The sequence below is a fragment of the Ictalurus furcatus genome, chromosome 10 (genome assembly GCF_023375685.1).
Source record: "Ictalurus furcatus strain D&B chromosome 10, Billie_1.0, whole genome shotgun sequence".
Classification (NCBI taxonomy): Eukaryota; Metazoa; Chordata; class Actinopteri; order Siluriformes; family Ictaluridae; genus Ictalurus; species Ictalurus furcatus.
The window spans coordinates 12647643-12667934 of NC_071264.1; the positions used below are offsets into that span (position 1 = coordinate 12647643).

Sequence of the window (20292 nt, forward strand, 5' to 3'; positions counted from 1 at the left end):
ATTATTATTAACGCTATGCGGACATTCATACTACAGGCTATTTGTCCTTGAGTACTTGGCTCAGAGTACTCAAGCACGAACATTTAAAAGCCATCTCCGCAGAAAAGTCCTGCTCAGGTTCCAGCTGCTAAGACACTGACCAAGCTGTTCAAACTGGTAGACCATCTTTGCCAAATGGTAAGTTACTTTCCACCTTCCTTATTAATTGTTTAAATTAATAAAAATTCTAATATAAACTTAAAACAAACTTGTCTATGATGTTGCATTTCGAAACAGAGACCTTCCTAAAAGCACATACCAGCTGGCAAAGTGTATGAACACAGAATGAGCACATCTGCTGAGCCAACATTTCTTAGATCTTGGAGATAAAGGGAATGATGGATTATGATCTATAATTTCAAAATTCACATGGCTCACGGTTAGGGTTGTCATTCAATGGTCCCTAAAGTCCCACAATGTAATGTAACCTAAGCGTTCTTCAATTGGCTATTCTTATTTCAGAGGTTTAGAAGTGTAATTGTATTCAGATTTTCAGTTGGTTATATTCTTGGTATGTTTACATCATTTGTCATGTTAGGTTTAAGTAGATTAACATGCTATCTCTGTCATCTCAGGCACTTAAAAAAAAAAAAGGGTATTTATTTAACTTGTTAGCTTGTTGTCAGCAAGCCATTGAAATAATGTCATTGTAGGTTTAGCTTTAGTTAGGTGTAGCTAAACAAACTAATAAAACAAAAAACAAATAGCTAAAGAAAGAAAGAAAAAAAGAAAGATGGCTATTAAGGATATTTAATAAATAAATAAATAAATAAAATCAGAACAAACAGTAGCAGATTCATGGCTATAATAATAATAATAATAATAATAATAATAATAATAATAATAATAAGAGGAAGAAGAAGAAGAGGAAGTAGAATATTGTTATTTTTGTTATTCTAACTTAGACTAAATTTTATTAGTTAGAAGTAACAGATCCCTATAATTTAATGGCACTGAGGTGACAAACACTATAGTAGTAAATATTATCTGCTGAAGCTGCTTCAGAGTTTTAAAACTCATACCACCATACAAAATATTATGTCAAATTAGTATAGAAGAACAAGCTGCTATTTGACATAAAAAATTATTCACATACCTTTGTTTACATGTACTGGAGCTAGACACCCAGTCTCTCCTGGAATATTTAAAAATGATTTAGAGAAAATTAATCGAATTTGTATATCAATATTTATACTAAACCCTTCTCCTAGATGTATTCAGGTTATAAGCATTATCTTACACTATTGTCATGTGTTGGAAAACGGAGAAATCACAAGCTGCCAGTAAACTACATGATCACCAAACTGCTGTTGAGTTACAAATAATTCAACTTGACTTATTTATATTAAAATTTAAAGTGATCTAACTTTTGATTAAAGTACAGTGGATAGACTACTGAAGACGTTTGGGGGCAAATTTTAAACTTCAAGTGTTTAAATATAAATCAATAAATTGAGGATGCCGCAGATACAGTGCAGTAAAAAACAAATCAGTGCTTTTCCAGTTCTTTAGATGTAAGCTTTCTGTCCATTACACCAGTTCATGACCAGTTTGTGATGTCTTTCTCTCTGGTTTTACTTTAAAGTGGTTTCCAAATGAGAAACACAGCTAAAGCTTCTCTGTGGTTTTAACCACTGTTAATCCTGTGCCACAGTTTGTTCTGCTTCCCCTGCTGAAATAAAACAAATATAGGCTGCATGTTATTTTATAATAAATTTCCAAACTTACTTTCAAATATACACATGGGTGACAAATGAAAGGAAAAAACAGGGGCTCTCTTATAATGTTATACTGTGAGGACATTTTGCTGGCAGGGTTTATTTCCTGTTGTCCCCTTAGATGGAAGAGTCACTGCAAAGGAATACAAAGTTCTTCTGATTGATCAGCTTTATCCGATGTTGAAACATTTCTATCCTGATGAGAGTGGTCTCTTCCAGGATGACTCCGGCCCTGTCCACAGGGCACGAGGGCCCACTGAATGGTTTGATGAGAATGAAAATATATAAAACATATGCTATGGGCTTTACTGTCACCAGACCTCAATCCAATTGAACACCTGTGGGAGATTTTGCTCTTCATCAGCATCATCAAAACACCAAGTGAGGGAATATCACTTGGAAAGATGGCATTCATCTCCCCAGTACAGTTCCAGAGACTTACGCAATTGCCGCCATGGCACATTGAAGCTGTTTATGTAATGGCCTGACACCTTACTAATACACTTGTATCTTTACTCCCCAAAACTTGCATAGGTTTAATGATTTCCATGATTTATTAGATCATCATCATTTATTAAATTTAATAAAGGGTCACTTTACTGACGTGAAAAATTTTCACTACCATGGTATTAAGTACACAGGTTATAGCTTTAGCGTTTATTTCATCAATGTACACAATGTTATGTATTTATCAAATACAGAAAAAAAGCTAAACAAAAGTATTTGTCTGTGCACTCATAAAACAGAACACACTGGTTCATTTTTTTCCTGTATTCAGTTACATGTGAAATGCTCCAAATCCTTAACTGAACACAAAATGTCCTATAAAAGAGGTCAACTCCTTTAAAAGGGTAATACAAAACAACATGTTAATAACAATAACAGTTCAAAATAATGCAGGCAAGGTTAAAATTGTTTCTGTATTCACAACCGTTTTTAAGACAACCAAACAGAGTAAAAACAATACAAAACAAAAATACATACGTCCACATATGGAACGGGAACATAAGGAGCGAAGCTTGCCTCAGTGGTTTACCTCAAAGGAATACTGTCATATAACTTAAAATGACATTTGTGCAAAATATGTCTGCAGATCTTTATCTCGACAAACAGACTGGCCGCATATTAGTGTTTTGTTTTTTTACCAATCTCTCTTGGCTGTAAAGGAGGGCAAGCTTGCATCATTGTAGTGCTTCGTAACAGAACTTCTAAAAGTCCAAACGTCTGATGAACAAAATTCAGCCTGGTAACTGCCTACAAAACGAAGCCAAGCTGTCCAATGAAATGCACTGTAGAGCCATGACATAAAATGAACATTTTTGTACAACTGACAATGAGACTACACACAACCCCTCTATATGTAACAGTGTACCAGTCTCAACTTGGTTTATATAGAAAAAAAAAAAAAATGATAATATAGAATAACACTGCAATGCTTACAGAAATGCCCTCAGCCTCAAATCATGCTGAAGACCTTCTCCTGGTTCTCCTCTCCCTTCAAACACACGTGCCGTAACACACACACACACACACACACACATATACACACAGCGCCACAACTGAACCCTTTTAAAACTTAACCATTTTGACAATCTCCAAATGATTCACTTTCTGTTCATGTTCATTATCTTCAACCACACACACACACACACACACACACACACACACATATATATATATATACACACACACACACACACAGAGATGTGTAAAGGGATTATTGAGAGAATGGATATACAAAAACACAGCTCTACTGTAAAAAGATAGAGCACCTTGCTCTCAACTTGTTGTCTTTTAGCACAAGCCCTTTAATGGCAGTCAATAGCTGACGCAACTGACCCTGTGTACACAATATCACTCTAGCAAGTACACTCAATAAAGCCCTAGTGCACTTCCCTAGTTAATTCGTTAAAACCAAGCCTAATATGGCGTGTCCGAATATTTTTGCAGTCATAAATCGGAGACGTCTCTAGAGTCTTGCCTACACATCAATAACACACTTACTTAAAGGGCACATTTTTATCATGCAATGCGTATGGAGAGTGCGGCAATTTTTGGTCTGAGTGCAGATCTATATCGAAACGTTCCTCAAACTGAGGTATCTATATCGTAGTCACGGGCCAAATTTCGAATCTCCCTTTAAATTTGCACCAAACTGAGTTTCCCTCCTTGTAGTTTAAAGCTCTGACAGGGCAAGAGCAGCATTTAATTCATAGCGTTCCTTTGTTTTGCTTTCAGATCACTGTGCTTTAGAGTCAAACCAGGCAAACTACATGCTAAGCACTGCTTTAAACGAATACCCCAACGTTTTTTTTTTTTCAATCTAATCTTTATCTACTGTACTCTACAGTAGTGTATATGTGCTATTACTCTAGACAATAATTTCGACATGTTTCCCTGTACTGAGAAAAGGAACTAAAACCGTTGACTTGGAACTCAATTCCAGGTAATAATAATGGAATAATAATAATAGAAAGTATAAAGGCAGTTGGTGAACGCTTTCCTTAGTTCTTAGTTAGTCAAAGGTATTAGTAAAGTAAATTCAGTTCGAAATCAGATTTCAAAGAGAGGACTGCATTTTTTCAGAGGGAAGAAGTTGTTGCTGTGCATTACCCTGTGTTGACAGGCAACCATTCATTTTCTATGCATGGGCCACAATTTCATTGCGCATTAATAGCATGACGTGGTAAAGTGGGGAAAAAAGAAGCCTCAAATGATTCATGTGGTGCGTGTAGTCTGACATTTCTTTAGTTCCCCACTTACAACTTTAATTCCTACTTGTATTAGTTCCCATTTATTGTTTGACACAGAAGAATGGGAGGTAAACATGATTTAAATCTTCTCCAATTATAAACAACCTGTGATTAAGCGTGTATAGAAGTATGAAGGGAAATAAAGCTTGGAAGGAAGTAGCAGAGACGTTAGAATGCTTTGCTAATCTGCCATCGAGCTAGTACAAAGTTTAGCACATCAAATGTAAATTAATAAACAATTCTCACACTCTTCAGTGTGTTATTTAAGTTGACGCTACATAGAGCTTGGTAGGAAAACAGCTGGACGTTGCCCTTTAATGCTTATCGCTTTCTAGTGTGAATGTAGGTTTGTGTGGGCCTAATGGTGCATGGGCACCATAAAACCTTTGGGAATGTGTGAGTAACTTGAATATTTACTGTATTGCTCCAGTGTTAAACAATCAATTACACGGTGGTTGACAGAAGACATTCTCTCATGTCTAGAATGTAAAAGTGTGTAGTTTTGAATTTGGGTAACATAGCCACATCTTGTACGTTTTTATCGCTGGAATTCAACACCCACCCTTAGATTAACATTATAGGTGAGTTTCAACTCAATTAGTTCGAAGTCATTTTCTCAGTACAGGATAATGTGTTGAAGGTCTTGTGTGTCGTAATCACATATATAGCTACTATTTGGCAAATACAGATCGGGCTGTAAAATGCTGGAGTATTTCTGGAGTAATGGGTGCGAGTCCCTTCTCTCGACATCTCTCAACCTACAATCTTGACAAGAAGAGCCGTTAAAAAGATGAGCTCTTTAAATTTCACAGCAAGGTCTGAATAACTCTGAAGAGCAAACCTGATCCCACCCCACCTGTCCCAACAACCCCCCCTTTTCAGTACAATCACCCTCACTTCTGCACCACCACCACCGTCACACACACCACCTTGTACACAGAACAAATACGACCACAGGATTTCATTGAAATAATAAAAATGCTAACCAAACAAAGTGCAAAAACCAAGCTGCCATTACGTGGTGGCTACAAAATTCTAACCACAATATGTATACAAAAATGGCAGCATATATATATATATATATATATATATATATATATATATATATATATATATATATATATATATATATATATATATAACATTACAAACAAACCTTCCTTTTGCTGGTGCAACAGCCAAGAACAGAACATTAATAACAACATCATCCATGTAGTTTGGGACACAGACTTCAGAGCGTTTCCACAGGAAAATCCACATTTCAGGGTTAATTTTTTTTCAGTCTCCCTTTTTCCTCAGCCATTCTCTCCCTTGCTTCATGAGGCGTGCGCCGGAGAAAGTTCCAGAGCATCATGGGCTTGTTACAGGGACTTGGTGTAGCCAAAGATTCCCACGGGGAAGTGCTTTACATGGGTGGGCCACTGCGCGGCCAGCTGGAAAAACTTCACATCATGCCACTCCACACCATCAATGGAGACTGGTCAAGAAATAAAAGAAAGAAAAGACAAATATAGCAACCAAGTGAACTACAGCTGCGACTCGTATGATGAAAATGAACCTTGATAAACTGTGGAATTGTACATGAATTTAAAACAAAATTTCAGTGAATTTTACGTGCAAAAAAAAAAGAACTTCAAGAGAATATTGAATATGTGAAATATTGTAGAGGTGTAAGCAAAAAACGATTTGAATTGTTGGTCCAATGATGCAACCGATTGTTTACAAGGCAAGGTTTTTCAAAAGGGAAAACCCCTGATACACAGCTTGTCATTTTACCAAGAAACTGAAAAGTCCTCTGTCTTAAAGACTTTCCTGTGTGGTGGAAAACTGAAATTTATCTCAACTGAATCATATTGCTGCTAAAGCAAATCGTATCAGAGATCAGTAGTGAATTACAGTGCATCAAATCCTTACTCTAACGGTATCTCTTTTTGTATCGTATCGTATGCATCTTATCAAAATTAATGTCGGAAAGAGGCAGTCTCCATCATTTTGTGATCACAAAAAACAACAACAACAACAACAACAAACTGTAAAATCCTGCATGGACTGAAGACGGAGGTTCACACACCTACAATAATGAAATCTAGATGTAATACTACAATATAACCAGCAGATGGCAGACGTTTCCTAAAAGGATTTCGTTAGCATTGAACAATATATATATATAATATTGAAAAATAGAGCAGCCATGTTGGATTTTTATTAATCAGGTCATAGTATCTTCAGCAGCTGTGTAATGTTCACAGGATTTCATAATGTTTCTGTAACTATTACAGTGTTATTTTAATTTGATAAATAGCTGAATGTCATTCACTGCTGGTATAAGCAGGTCTGAGATCTGTGCTGACTTTTCACGCTTACAAACCTGTTAAATCAGATTTATTGACAGTGTTCACTGCCAAAAGTAAAAATAAATAAATACATAAATACAAAAAAAACAACAACCAAAAAAACAAGAATTGTGCCACTATGACCAATGTTTACATCTTGTGGTCTTGCTACACCACTCTGTTCACACAATGCGAGTGCCAACTTGCATGATTTCATGCTTTAGAGTAAGAAAAGGGTAATAATGAGTAAGTGAAAGGAAAACATCACAAAAATAAGTCACCAGAAAAGCGACTCAGTCAGAATCAGTCAGTTTCAAGAATCAGCATTAGTTCATTTCATTAGCAGAAGCAGCTAGTGTGATGCTCAGCAGTGACATGAAGTCAGCTAGATTTCATCGCACAGGGGTGTTCAACTAAAACTGAAAAAAGTAACAGCCCAGTTGCTGATAGCAGTTACCTTTAAATTGGGTTAGTTGCTTGTATTTGTATTCATTGTATTTTGCTTCAGGTTATTACTTTGGACTGGTTCCATAAACTCTGAACAGATGCGACACACGCCTGTTTGAATTTGACATAGGGATAATAAACGCATACTTCTCTGTCCAACATTATGTTTTCATAATCGACTTCTTTTTACACAAGCCATGTCCTCAGTTCATTAATGAAACCAGAGAGGGTAAATAAAATGAAAAGGCTACGAAATCTAGGAAACGTCTCCCCTTTCTAAGATAACGTGTCTAGCCCTGTAGAAAGTCTCTGGGTCGACACCTTCAGTTTAATAATTTACATAAATGCATGTCACTGGATAAGCCTCAAAAGACTAGAGGATCTGCTACAGAAGTTGAGCTGGTTCATGTTTAGAAAATTCGAGTGACTGAACTCTGGCCAGTTTTAAAAAAATGTTAATGCATTTATCAGCTCTGATTCAGTATTTTTTCAAGTCATTGTTTTGGTTTGCTGAAATTTTGTTGGATCCACATCCGGACTGCAGTTCACCGGTTGACAATCTCTGACATATCAGATATCAAATCAAATGAACCTGGCTTCAGATTCAGTAAAACTAAAGGCTTTGTGTAATATTGCTGTCCCTCTGAGAAACGGATCATGTACTCGCATCCACACTTCGTGTAGTATTTTTGAAAATTGAAATTGCCCATTTCCACCATGGAAATGTTATAAATCAACATGGAAGAGGATGTGTCTATATTGTCTCAAGGATCGCAGCTGAAGTTAGTTGCATCTTGTGGTCAGAAAGTCTCCAGAACTCCAATCCGACATCACCTACATCACCACAGGTTGTTTGGAAAGGTTTCAAGAAGGGTTTCAAGAAGGGTTTGCCAGACACTACTGGAACTTCAAATGAGATCGGGTTCTATGGTCAGATGAAACCAAAATAGAGCTTTTTGGCAATAAACACCAGAGGTGGTTTTGGCACACACAGAGAGGTAGCCATATGGAAATGTACCTCATGCCCACGGTTAAATATGGTGGTGGCTCTTTAATGTTTTGGGGCTGTTTTTCTGCCAGAGGACCTGGACATTTTGTTAGGATACATGACATCATGGACTCTTATCAAATATCAAGAGATATTAAATGAGAACCTGACTGCCTCTGCCAGAAAGCTTAAAATGGGCCGTGGTTGGATCTTCCAGCAGGACAATGATCTAAAACATTCATCAAAATCAACACAAAAATGGTTTATTGACCACAAAATAAAAGTCCTGCCATGGCCATCCCAGTCCCCTGAAAACCTGTGGGGTGAACTGAAGAGATTTCGAGATCCACACTGTTGAACTCTCGAATTGTGAAGGGTCTGGAGAGATTCTGTATGGAGGAATGGTCTCAGATCCCTTGCCATGTATTCTCCAACCTCATCAGGCATTATAGGAGAAGACTCAGAGCTGTTATCTTGGCAAAGGGAGGTAACACAAAGTATTGACTAAAAGGGTGCCAATAATTAAATAGGTTAAAACCTATATTTAACAAAGATACTTTTTTCATAAACCTGTGTTGTGTTTGCAATTGTTTGAGATCCATTAGAGTAGAATATTTTTGTGAATTTTTTAAACAGAAAGTCAAAAGGTTTAACAATAAAGGCATTTTTGCACAGCTTTCTTTGCTCATATTTACCAAGGGTGCCAATATGAGTGGAGGGCACTGTACACTATATAGTCGTTTTGCTGTAACTAATGTTGAAAGTGGAGAGATAAGAACGGGATCGTCCATGTCCCCAATATACTGGTATGGCATTATTTCTCAATCAGGAAATGTGAACCTGTTATTTTGGGTTTTTTTTTTATAACAGGGGCAACATGTCGCCTCAAATGGTCTAAAATAATATTATATTACATTATTATTAATAGAAAAATAGTTTTATTGCAGTTGTAATTTTAAATAAACTAGAACATGTTCTTTCCCACTGTATGGCCTGAAATCCTTACTCACTTTAATTGAGTGTTAGTAAACATAAACATAAAACATTACAGTATGAATAAATAAATGAGTTATCACAATAAACAACCAAACAGACACGTAAACTATTCATGTGCAGCTTGTAATTTAATGCACTGGAGTCAATTAAAAACCAAGCCAACTTTTACGCAGCTCATTAATATCATGTTTCCTAGTTAAAAAATAACGATCGACTTTCACCTGCTTAATTAAAAAACAGAAAACCCCGATGAAACAATGACACTGCTACAACTGTTAGAAAACCATTATATTGGCTTGTATGCTTATCATCATGCCCTGAATTTTTCATAATGTTCCCCCCTAGTGTGAACTAATCAAATCTTGTTTTGCATTATTCATGTCGATACGGTATATGTGTGTGTGTGTGTGTGTGTGTGTGTGTGTGTGTGTGTGTATGTGTGTATGCGCATGTGAGCCATTCTTTACCTCTCAGCATGGTGTGTTGGTGTTTGGCCGTGCAGATCAGCCTACTAATACCATCGATCACCTGGCTCTTGGAGTCCACGTCCTTTTCCTTCGGCTTCTTGCTGAGGAAAATCACTACAAATAGAGAGGGACACAAAATGCTCACTGTGGCCTGCTTTGTCAGCTCCAATAAATCACAAGGAGAAATCACAAACACAATAATGCACCATCTGCACTCTTGCAAACCATGCAAGAAAAAATGAGCAGGTGATATATATATATATAGCTGTGAGCACAATATAAAAAATGAAATGCAAAATAATAGGATGCGCTGGATCAAGTGCTATTTTATACAGTGTTGGCTAAAGAAGACTGAAGCAATATCGTTGAATTAAATCAAACCTGCAGTGATTAATATGATAATTACAACTAGGACTATTCATCCAGCAATATATTAGCAATAGACTAGACTCATTTTTGATTTTTTTCCCAATGCTTGCCACCTTTACCATGTAACATCACATTAGCCTTTCCACTTTTCACTTTTCAATTATCTCTTGCATTTATGTTGCACTGTATTATATTTGACAGCAAAGAAAAATAAACAGTATATGTGTCTTCATTCCACACTTTCAATCGCTGATTTTTTGGGGCTCAAAAAACAACTGTTTGTGTTTAAAGGTGGTGGTCTAGAAGCTATTTAAAAAAAAAAAAAAACATACATCACAGACACTACTACTAAAGAAAATCTGGCAACCTTGCAGGTGTGAACTACGTGCAGTTCAGGTGCATAATCTGAATAGCGCACAGAGGAAATCGACTTAAGCACATCTATAACTCCTCTGGAAACTGAATAATGTAACTTCTGAAACTCGTAAATATTGAAATAGCTTTTGTACTTTGCATTTTTTATTGCTAAATCTAATTTTGGCCCAAGATATAAAAAGTTCATCTGTTTTCTGACAAATCCCGCCTCCTGCACTATGATTGGCTAACAGTTCCTACTCTCAAACAGTCTGCCAACTAGATCTCCAAGAAACTGTTCAAATCACCATAGCAACTCATTTAAAAATTCTGGTGGGGAACACTGCCTCACACCTCCAGGGTCGGGGGTTCGATTCCCACCGTGGCCCTGTGTGTATGGAGTTTGCATGTTCTCTCTGTGCGGCGGGGGTTTCCTCCGGGTACTCCGGTTTCCTCCCCCAGTCCAAAGACATGCACGGTAGGCTCATTGGCATGTCCAAAGTGTCCGTAGTGTATGAATGGGTGTGTGAATGTGTATGTGATTGTGCCCTGCGATGGATTGGCACCCTGTCCAGGGTGTACCCCGCCTTGTGCCCCATGCTCCCTGGGATAGGCTCCAGGTTCCCCGTGACCCTGAAGGATAAGCGGTATAAAAAATGGATGGATGGATAGATGGATGGTGGGGAACATGGGTTCACGTTGCTGTTTATCCCCGTGTAATTCATGGCATTATGGTAACCATGACAACACTCAGTTTAGAACACCATTTTCATAGTTCTTTGTGCAGCTTGTATTTCCACAGGCTTTATGAGTGCACTGTAACTCATTCAGCTCTTTATACCCAATACACAAACACTAAAGTGTGCCTTACATTTAACTATGTGTGTATGTGTGTGTGTGTGTGTGTCACCTTTCTTATTTTTCTCTTTCATGACGACGGTCATGGCCATGCCGTGAGGTGGAGTGAGCTCTCCTCCTCCAGGGATGCGTGAGACCTGCATGGAGCGGAAATTGCTCTTCAGCGTGTTCTTCATTCCCACGTCTCTTTTCTCTCCGTCCTTCTTCTTCTCTGCACCCTGACACGTCCAGTAATCCACCTGCAGTCCCATCACCTCTCCACCTGAGCCTGGAGAACTACACACACACACACACACAGGCTTTGTTACTTAAGTTGTTTATATGCCTTATTTACAGTATATATCATTTTGAAAATTGGATTTTTTGATCTACTAAGTTACTGTAATTTAAAAGATTATATACAAGATCTGAAATTGTAATCCAGAAAGAATCTGCAATATCTGCATAATATTATCATGCATGTTTTTCAGATACATCAATCTGAAAAGTAATCATTTTGGAGTTCTGAGTTTCGCTGAGCACAGAGCTTAGTATTACAGTACTGGTCCTGTTCAAATCGACCTCACGTATTACCAGCGTTCTGTGTAATGTCCATTGTTAAAAACATTATATAAATAAAAGTGAATTGGGAATTGAGTTAATAACCTGGTGACAGAGCCCTATATAAGCTGATTGTTACGTGTCTGACACTTAATGCTGCCATGTATACTGGGTACATTGTTATTTCGGACACCAATAGTCTCGCTTGTATAAACTAACCAATCAAATCTGTCACAAATTGCTTTACCAAACCTCATCTGGTCAAACTATTCCAGTCGAATGATGCTTTTAAACCCTCAGGTTTAATAAAAGGTACTAAATTGCACCTCATCAGCTTGCTGGCGTGGGTACATCTTTTATACTTTTACTGTGTATAAATCAACTGTACATGGGAATATGGTGTACATTTCATGTGATTTAAGGTAATACCTTACATTATCCATAAATATGCTGGTAAGTGGACTGAAGAGTGTAAATTGCCTCCAGGTATAAATATGTGTGTGTGTGTGTGTGTGTGTGTATGCTTCAGGGTGCATTATACTCTGTTCCAGAGATAGGCTCTGTATCTATCACAACCCTGACCAGGATAAAGTGGTTACTGAAGAGGTTGTACCTTTAATGAACTTTTAAAATAAAACTTTAAAGATACACTCCATGCACCTTCGCAGGTAAAAAAAAAAAAAAAAAAAAAAAAAAAAAAAAAAAAAAAAAAAAAACCATAGTAAAAAGTATAAAGTCTGAGAGTGTAGACAACTTTAAATGATCTCCGTAACTGTCTAGATTGATATCTCTGTGTGAGTGAGAGAAAGAGGAGGAGAGAAAGGAAAAGTGTGGGTAATGTACCCTGCTCCAGACAGACTAGCCGAGACAGAGGGAGAGGAAGGAGGAGTGCAGGTCATGTCTTTCCCGTATGGTGTCCCAGTCTGGGCTGGAGGTGAAGACAGCATGTTCAAACTGCCCATCACATTGGCATCATCAGAATCCACTACAGAGAATACACACACACACACACACACACACACACACACACACACTAATTTACACTATCCATGGTGGTGTGTACATGAAATAATAGACAAATGACTATCTACTATACACAGAGGCTTGCATAAGTATTCACCTGCATTCAACTTTTCAAAAAATCTTTGTGTTGCAAATGGACTTAACTGGGATTATACTATGTGATGAATTTACATAAAATAGCCCATAAAGTGGGGGGAAAAATCTATATAGTTTGCACTATTCTTTACTAATAAAAAAAAGTTGCATATCCCAAACTTTGAACATCCCACTGGTTGCCGTTAAATCCATTATTAAACAATGTAAAGAATATTCAATGTAAAAGAATATAGCACAGGGGGGCATTAGTCAGAGACGCAACCAAGAGGCCATGTAACTCTTCACATGACACTACCACCACCATGCTTCACTGTGGGGATGGAATACTTATGGAAGGCAATGCAACTTTTTATAGATGTTTAACTTTTTAGTTATACAGTGAGTGCATTATTTGTTGTTTGTACATGCAGAGGCTCCTACCTGACGTGGACAGGTTGTGCTCAACAATGCCTACTTTCACCAACTGTAACAAGACAAAGCAAAAACAATACAGCTTCTTATTCTCCAACAAACGTCTTTGAAACATAATGAATTTGCAATGGTTCTGATAAACAAAAATCAATCAACTCGGCACTCTTACCCCAATGAACGGCACAAACTTCTGGCACGAGTCCTCGTCAGGGCTGTGTGGTGAAACAGTGAGGAAATATTAGAACAATGCAGATCACACACAGGTCTAACGTTACGGAGTCAGTGAGTGGCTGGGTGAATGTGCACTCAGATGTCCAGGTGTGAAGGAACGGGTCATGTCAAGGCTGGCTGAGTGACAAAGGCATGGTGCCACCTCCTGGTGGCAGGGTGCTGTGAGGAAGCGTGGGGTCATGCCATGAAGTCATGAGCGGATGCTGGGATAGCTGCTTACAACCTCCACCAATCAGGTGCAGTGTAAGGCGGTGGACAGCAGTGTGTGGTCATTTTGCTAACCCTGTATTCCAATACTGTCTTTAAAATGCGCTAAGGCACTAGCTAAGATAGCATCATGTTTTTATATTGTGTTTTATATTTGAAATCATAATTAGAAATTGTTGTTGCTATAGAGCTAGGCTTCCTGAATGTTAACACCTGATTCCATGCTGCTAGACGCAGTCAAATACAATTCTAAAAGCCATCAATTGCCACCAATGTTCTTGTGAAAACTTACTGAGCACTGACATGTTAAATAAACGTCTACTTACAGAACGCTTCATTAGGTTAATGGTCATATATGTTTTTCTTTGTTTCATGTCATTTATTCATTTATTCTTAGGCTAAGGCTTTGAAGATAGTCTTTCAAACAAGTCCCTCAGAAAGTTATTACTACAGAAACGAAATGTATTAAAATGAGAGCATTAATATACAAACAGTGATTTCCATCACCCAGTCCAGGGTGTCCCCCGTCTTGTGCCCCATGCTCACTGGGATAGGCTCCAGGTTCCCCGCGACCCAGTAAGTATAAGCGGTAAAGAAAATGGATGGATGGATGGATGGATGATTTCAATTACAGCCATCAGAGCTGCTGTTCTAAAAATTATTCAACATTCATAATCAAGAATTCAACAGTGCTGTGATATAGCTAATCTACTTACAAGCTATTTGATTTAGAAAGTAGTGAGGACACCTCCTCACTATAAACAATGTGCAGTCAGAATCAGATTTTTGCATTTATCAGAATATTTTCCTATAGTTAAACACATCTCACTGTTTACTGCGAAGCGTATATACAGTTCTGCTAAAAAAAACAACAACAACAAAAAGTACGTCCTCCCAATGTGCAGCAATTAGCCACGTCTGAGAATGATGATGATGGTGAGATAAAACAGTATAGGAACACAGGGTTAATGTGACATAGTCTCCTCTGAACACCTCCAAATGGCCTTTCGCTAATTGAGCTCATGAAGCTGATGTCTGAACCCAGAATGAGGATGAAGCAACTCTACTAAATGTACTAAAGTACAGTGGTGAAAAATGACTGCTTATTTTTTCTCTGTTGTGGTGTCTTTGTGTATTGATTAGGCAGTGAGTCTCAAGAGTCCAAGGATTTTGTGCTCAGTGTATCTTTGAGACATATCCTTGAGATACAGTGAGCATACTGGTGTTAACTGCCTTAACTAATGTGCTCACTAAGTGGGAGTGTGTGTGTGTTCAGAGGACATGATGCTTCTGTGACATTCACTACTGCCACTCTCCATGATGAAGCATCTGTGTACTGGCAGAGGTCCAGGTTTGAAAAGGGAAAGTCACCCTTTTCCCCCCTCTTTTTTAATCTCTCCATAAATCAATGTTAGTCTCATTCTCTCTCACTTTTATATACAACCCCAATTCCGAAAAAATGTAGGGACAGTATGGAAAATGCTAATAAAAACAAAGAAGAGTGATTTGTAAATGTACTTTGACTTTGTATTTAAATACAACATGTATAAAAAACAAGGTATTTTATGTTTTACATAATCAATTGCATAGATTTTTGAAATTGATGCATGCAACATGTTCCAAAAAAGTTGGGACAGGGGCCATTTAGGACTGATAGCGATATGTCAAGTTGAAATAAGAAGGTGATATGAAACAGGTGAGGCAATCGTCTAATCATAGTATATAAGGATCCTCCAAAAAAGGCCTAGTCCTTCAAGAGCAAGGATGGGTCGAAGTTCGCCTATCTGCCAACAGATGCGTCAGGGAATAATCCAACACTTTGAGAACAACATTCCCCAAAGACAAATCGGTAGGATTTGGGGCATTTCACCTTCTACAGTGCACAATATAATTAAAAGATTCAAAGAATCCGGTCAAATCTCGGTGCGTAAAGGGCAAGGCCGAAAACCACTTCTGAATGCGCGTGATCTCCGATCCCTCAGACGTCACTGTCTTAAAAAACGTTGTGATTCTGTAATGGACGTCCTGATTTGGGCTCGGGAATACGTTGGTAAACCTTTGTCAGTCAACACCATTCGCCGCTGCATCCACAGATGCAAGTTAAGGCTTTACTATGCAAAGCAGAAGCCATACATCAACACTGTCCAATTGCACTGCTGACTTCTCTGGGCTCGGTCTCATCTGAGATGGACAGTAGCACAGTGGAATTGTGTTTTGTGGTCAGACGAGTCAACATTTCAAATAGTTTTTGGACAAAACAGCTGTCGTGTTCTCCGGGCCAAAAAGGAAAAGTACCATCCAAGCTGTTATCAGCGTCAGGACCAAAAGACAGCGTCTGTCATGGTATGGGGGTGTGTCAGTGCCCATGGCATGGGGAACTTGCACATCTGTGATGGCAGCATTAATGCAGAAAGATATGTACACGTTTTGGAGCAACATATGCTTCCATCCAGAGCAGGACAACGCCAAACCACATTCTGCCCGGATTACAAGAACATGGTGCTAGCATGGCCTGCCTGCAGTCCTGACCTTGAGAATGTTAGGCACATTATGAAGTGAAAAATAAGGCAATGAAGGCCCCGTACAGTTGCACAGCTGAAGAAATGTATAATGGATGAGTGGGGGAAAATTCCGCTTGCTAAACTTAACCAACTGGTGTCTTCAGCGCCTAAACACTTAAAAAGTGTTATTAAAAGAAATGGTGATGTTAAACAGTGGTAAACAGTCAACTGTCCCACGTTTTTTGTAGTGTGTTGCAGTCATCAGTTTTTAAATGAGTGTATATTTTCAAATATAAATTAAATTCACAAAGTAAGACATCAAATAACGTGTTCATAATGTGTTTCCAATATAATACAGGGTGAACTGAATTTTCAAATGACTCCTTTGGTTTGTTTTTTTTTGCATTTTCCATACTGTCCCAACTTTTTTGGAATTGGGGTTGTAATATCACTTTAATACCCCACTCTTTCTGTCCTCCGCTGTTTCACGTTCTAATATCCTCCTCTCTTTTTATTCTCTTTTATGTGAGCTGGTAATTGGTTGTGTGACCTTTCTACTTATGTGTTTGTCCTTCCCCTGGGGACATACAGACCTGTCCAGACTAGTCATCCAACCCTGAGCCTCTCGTGTTTGTGTGTGTGTGTGTGTGTATGTGTATGTGTGTATTTGCGATAGCTACATCTTTCTGGTTTTACTCCTTTTTCCTTTTCTTGTCTGAGATTTCCTTTCTAACCATATTCTTCCACCTTAAAGGAATAATCCAGCATTTTTCAACTTAATCTCTATCTACTGCATCTGTAATGTGTGATTACTATAGACAACAATTCTAACATTTGTCTGTACTGAGAAAGGAAACGTATTTATAATGGAAGTCTAAGGGCAGTTGTTGGAGCACTTATAATACCTGATGCATTTTGATGCACAATATTTTCATGCATCTGTAAAATTCCTCCTATTATAGTTGGAACTACTTCTGTTATAAACATAAATGTAAGCACAGAACTGCCTCAGTATCATAAACAAATTTATTTATTTATTTTGACTGGTTTTCTCTAGGTTTCTCACATGGCTGTCGAATTCTAAGACCCTTGTTGTTAGAGTGTTACGGTTGTAGTTTTGAGTTTGCATCATATAGTCCCATCTTTTAAAATAAATAAATAAATAGATGAATTAATCAACAGCTGCCCTTAGCCTTCCATTATAAGTGAGTTTTGAGTAAACAGTATTTTTTTATTACAGGGAAACTTTACAAGTCCAAATTCTTGTCAGAAAATATCACATGCACATTTACATTTATGGCATTTGGCAGACGCCCTTATCGAGGGTGACTTATATACGCTACAGATACAATCTTTCTGGGGTCATAGACTGGCAGACCACAACGCAGAGGTGAACTCAGCAAAGTATTTCACCGGACCAAACTGAATACTGGAAAAACACTGTAGCAGAGCTGATAAACGTACAGGGAAAAAATTCATCAACTCTAAACATGAACCTGCTTGGTTTCTATAGCAAATTCCATGTTGCAGCCAATCACAGGAATGTAAATAATTTAGCTGAAGTCAGCTTTACCTGAGACTAGCTACAGGGCTAAAGAACTTGCTTGTTCTAAAAAAAGTCAGCAACAAAAAACCAGACTGTTTAAAGATGAATGGACAATTTAATTAAGCATTAAATGCTAGCCATTCAGTCATGTTAGTGGAATATCCGGACCTTTATAAGCAAGGACTTTTATATAACTGGATCTTTATGATTTTTTGAATACCCCTGCAACAGACAGAGATTAAGTTGAAAAATACAGAAGTATTCCTTTAACTAATAAGAAATGTTGTTAAAACACTTCAGTGCACTCACTCAAACTGAACCAGACCAAAAGAAAAAAAAAACCCAGACACATTAAAATTAGCGGTGTGACACATTGAGTATGAGTGGGTTAGACACAACAAGGGCAAACTGGGAACGTCAACCCACACACAGTCATGTACCTGATGTAAAAATCAAAATACAAACTTCTTTTCCTTGAGTGCCAACAAAAGAAAAAAGGGAAAGAAACCCAAAGCACAACAGTATTACACACGTGTTTGTTCTCAGCTGTTTAGTCATTCTTCTCAATGCAAAAAGCACATCAATATTAAATAAACCAGAAAAAAACAATGCACAAAACGAAGAAGAGAATCAAGACATTAAAAGGATTTTTAATTGCACTGATGAAATCCTTTTAATAGAATTCGGCCACACACACTCTCTGAAAGTGACCGCTAAATGTAGAAACATTTCTAACAAGAAAAATAACAACAGATAAACAACAGAGATCTTTACATATATTTATGGCACGTAAAGTATCTCGATCAGCTTTCTGTAAACACACACACACACACACACACACACACACACACACACACACACACTTACGGGAGTACCTTTTTTGTTTGTAGGTGAGCATGGCCTCAGAGATGGGGAAGTGATGGGACATGTTTGCTCCTGCCAGATACTGAGACACTCGGCCAGCCACATCGATGTTGTCTGTTCAGATAGAAGTCAAACGTGTGAAAACCTTCCCACACGTACACAAACATTCTGTATCTAATTAAAGTTCCTGGGAACCTAAACGCATGACTGCTTTCCAGTTAGTCTAATGTTGGTCTTGTAAGACCAATATGTAGTACCAAATATAATATATTTTATTAACTGCATGCAGTGATTATTTCAATAATCAATGAATATGTTGATATTTAATCTATTAGCTGGATTTTTCAGACAACATCCTAAACTTGGGATTAAAAATGGGGACCCTGAAGCTATGACACCACAAGCAACCTACTGTCCCAATCATTAATAATTATTAATAATGTATCACGTTTGGTACCTACACAATTTTCCTATTAGTTTCACTGTCATTACCAATGAGTTGGGTATTGTGTCATGTTTTAAGTGTAGGTAATACTAGTATTGTGTAATGATTGATGTATGTCATTTTGTGTTTTTTTTGTATTGTATGGATGAAGTGTAATTGTACAGTGAACTGTTGTATGTTGACCTGCTCTCTTGATCGTCCAAGACAGATTTCTCTGAGGGAGATAACATAGGATAAACTAACTAACTAACTAACTAGCTCATTACTGAATAATTAATAGTGGTTACCAGATAATAATTAGGGCTGCAACTAACGATTACTTTCATAATCGATTAGTTGGCCGATTATTTTTTCAATTAATCGATTAATCGGGGGGGGGGGGGGGGGGGGGGGTCACTTTCAGCACCATTTTTTTCATTTATTTAAAATAAAATCCACAAACTGAGTGTTACAAATATAAACTTCAGACTAAAACCTTACACAACTGTTTGTCCAATTATATAACACTGAAAAGAACCCAATACACACACACACACCAGAATATATATTATTTATTTAGTACTGTAGTTTAATTCTGTGCTTTTTGTGCATCCATAAAAATAATGCATAAATACTTGTATATAATATAAACTAATATATAAGTTTATATTATATAATAGTATTTATGCATTACTTTTTATAAAAGGTAATGTTGACATAAACAGTAAAGTGAAGAAAGTCATTGTCAGTGACTCTGGGTATCTGCTAAAGTTAGCAGCGTCACATTACGTGCGTATGACGTCATGTGCCATCGACTAGGAAGCGGCTTATACTTCCGGTTAGTCTATTTGAGACGATATTACCTTTCTAAAATTCATACACTAGATGGTAGAGTACATAGTGCATAGTGTAAGTGTATAGTAATTGGGACACAATTTTAGTATTTACTCTCCGAAGCGTGTTTTCGGAACAGAAGTAACGTAATGAGTAAACACCCGTGACGCGCAGACCAACTAATCGATAACGAAATTCGTTCATGACGATTTTCATTATCGATTATTATTGATTTTGTCAATCAGTTGTTGCATCTCTAGATATTATGCTTTAAGATTAATAAATAAGAAGCC

At 37.6% G+C, this 20292-nt stretch overlaps 1 protein-coding gene across 1 annotated transcript in view; it reads right to left on the minus strand.

Annotated features, from left to right (window-relative positions):
* Positions 1-5659: 5659 nt before the first annotated feature.
* si:ch211-126j24.1 (phosphofurin acidic cluster sorting protein 2) overlaps positions 5660-20292 on the minus strand; it is an 86986-nt gene continuing 72353 nt past the window's right edge. Inside the window, exons 18-24 of the mRNA XM_053634068.1 lie at positions 18753-18855; positions 13562-13604; positions 13402-13444; positions 12706-12847; positions 11375-11598; positions 9742-9855; positions 5660-5987 (exon numbers count right to left, since the gene is read on the minus strand). Of these exons, the coding sequence (XP_053490043.1) occupies positions 5872-5987; positions 9742-9855; positions 11375-11598; positions 12706-12847; positions 13402-13444; positions 13562-13604; positions 18753-18855 (785 nt within the window). The 3' untranslated portion in view covers positions 5660-5871. The remainder of the gene's footprint in view (positions 5988-9741; positions 9856-11374; positions 11599-12705; positions 12848-13401; positions 13445-13561; positions 13605-18752; positions 18856-20292) is intronic.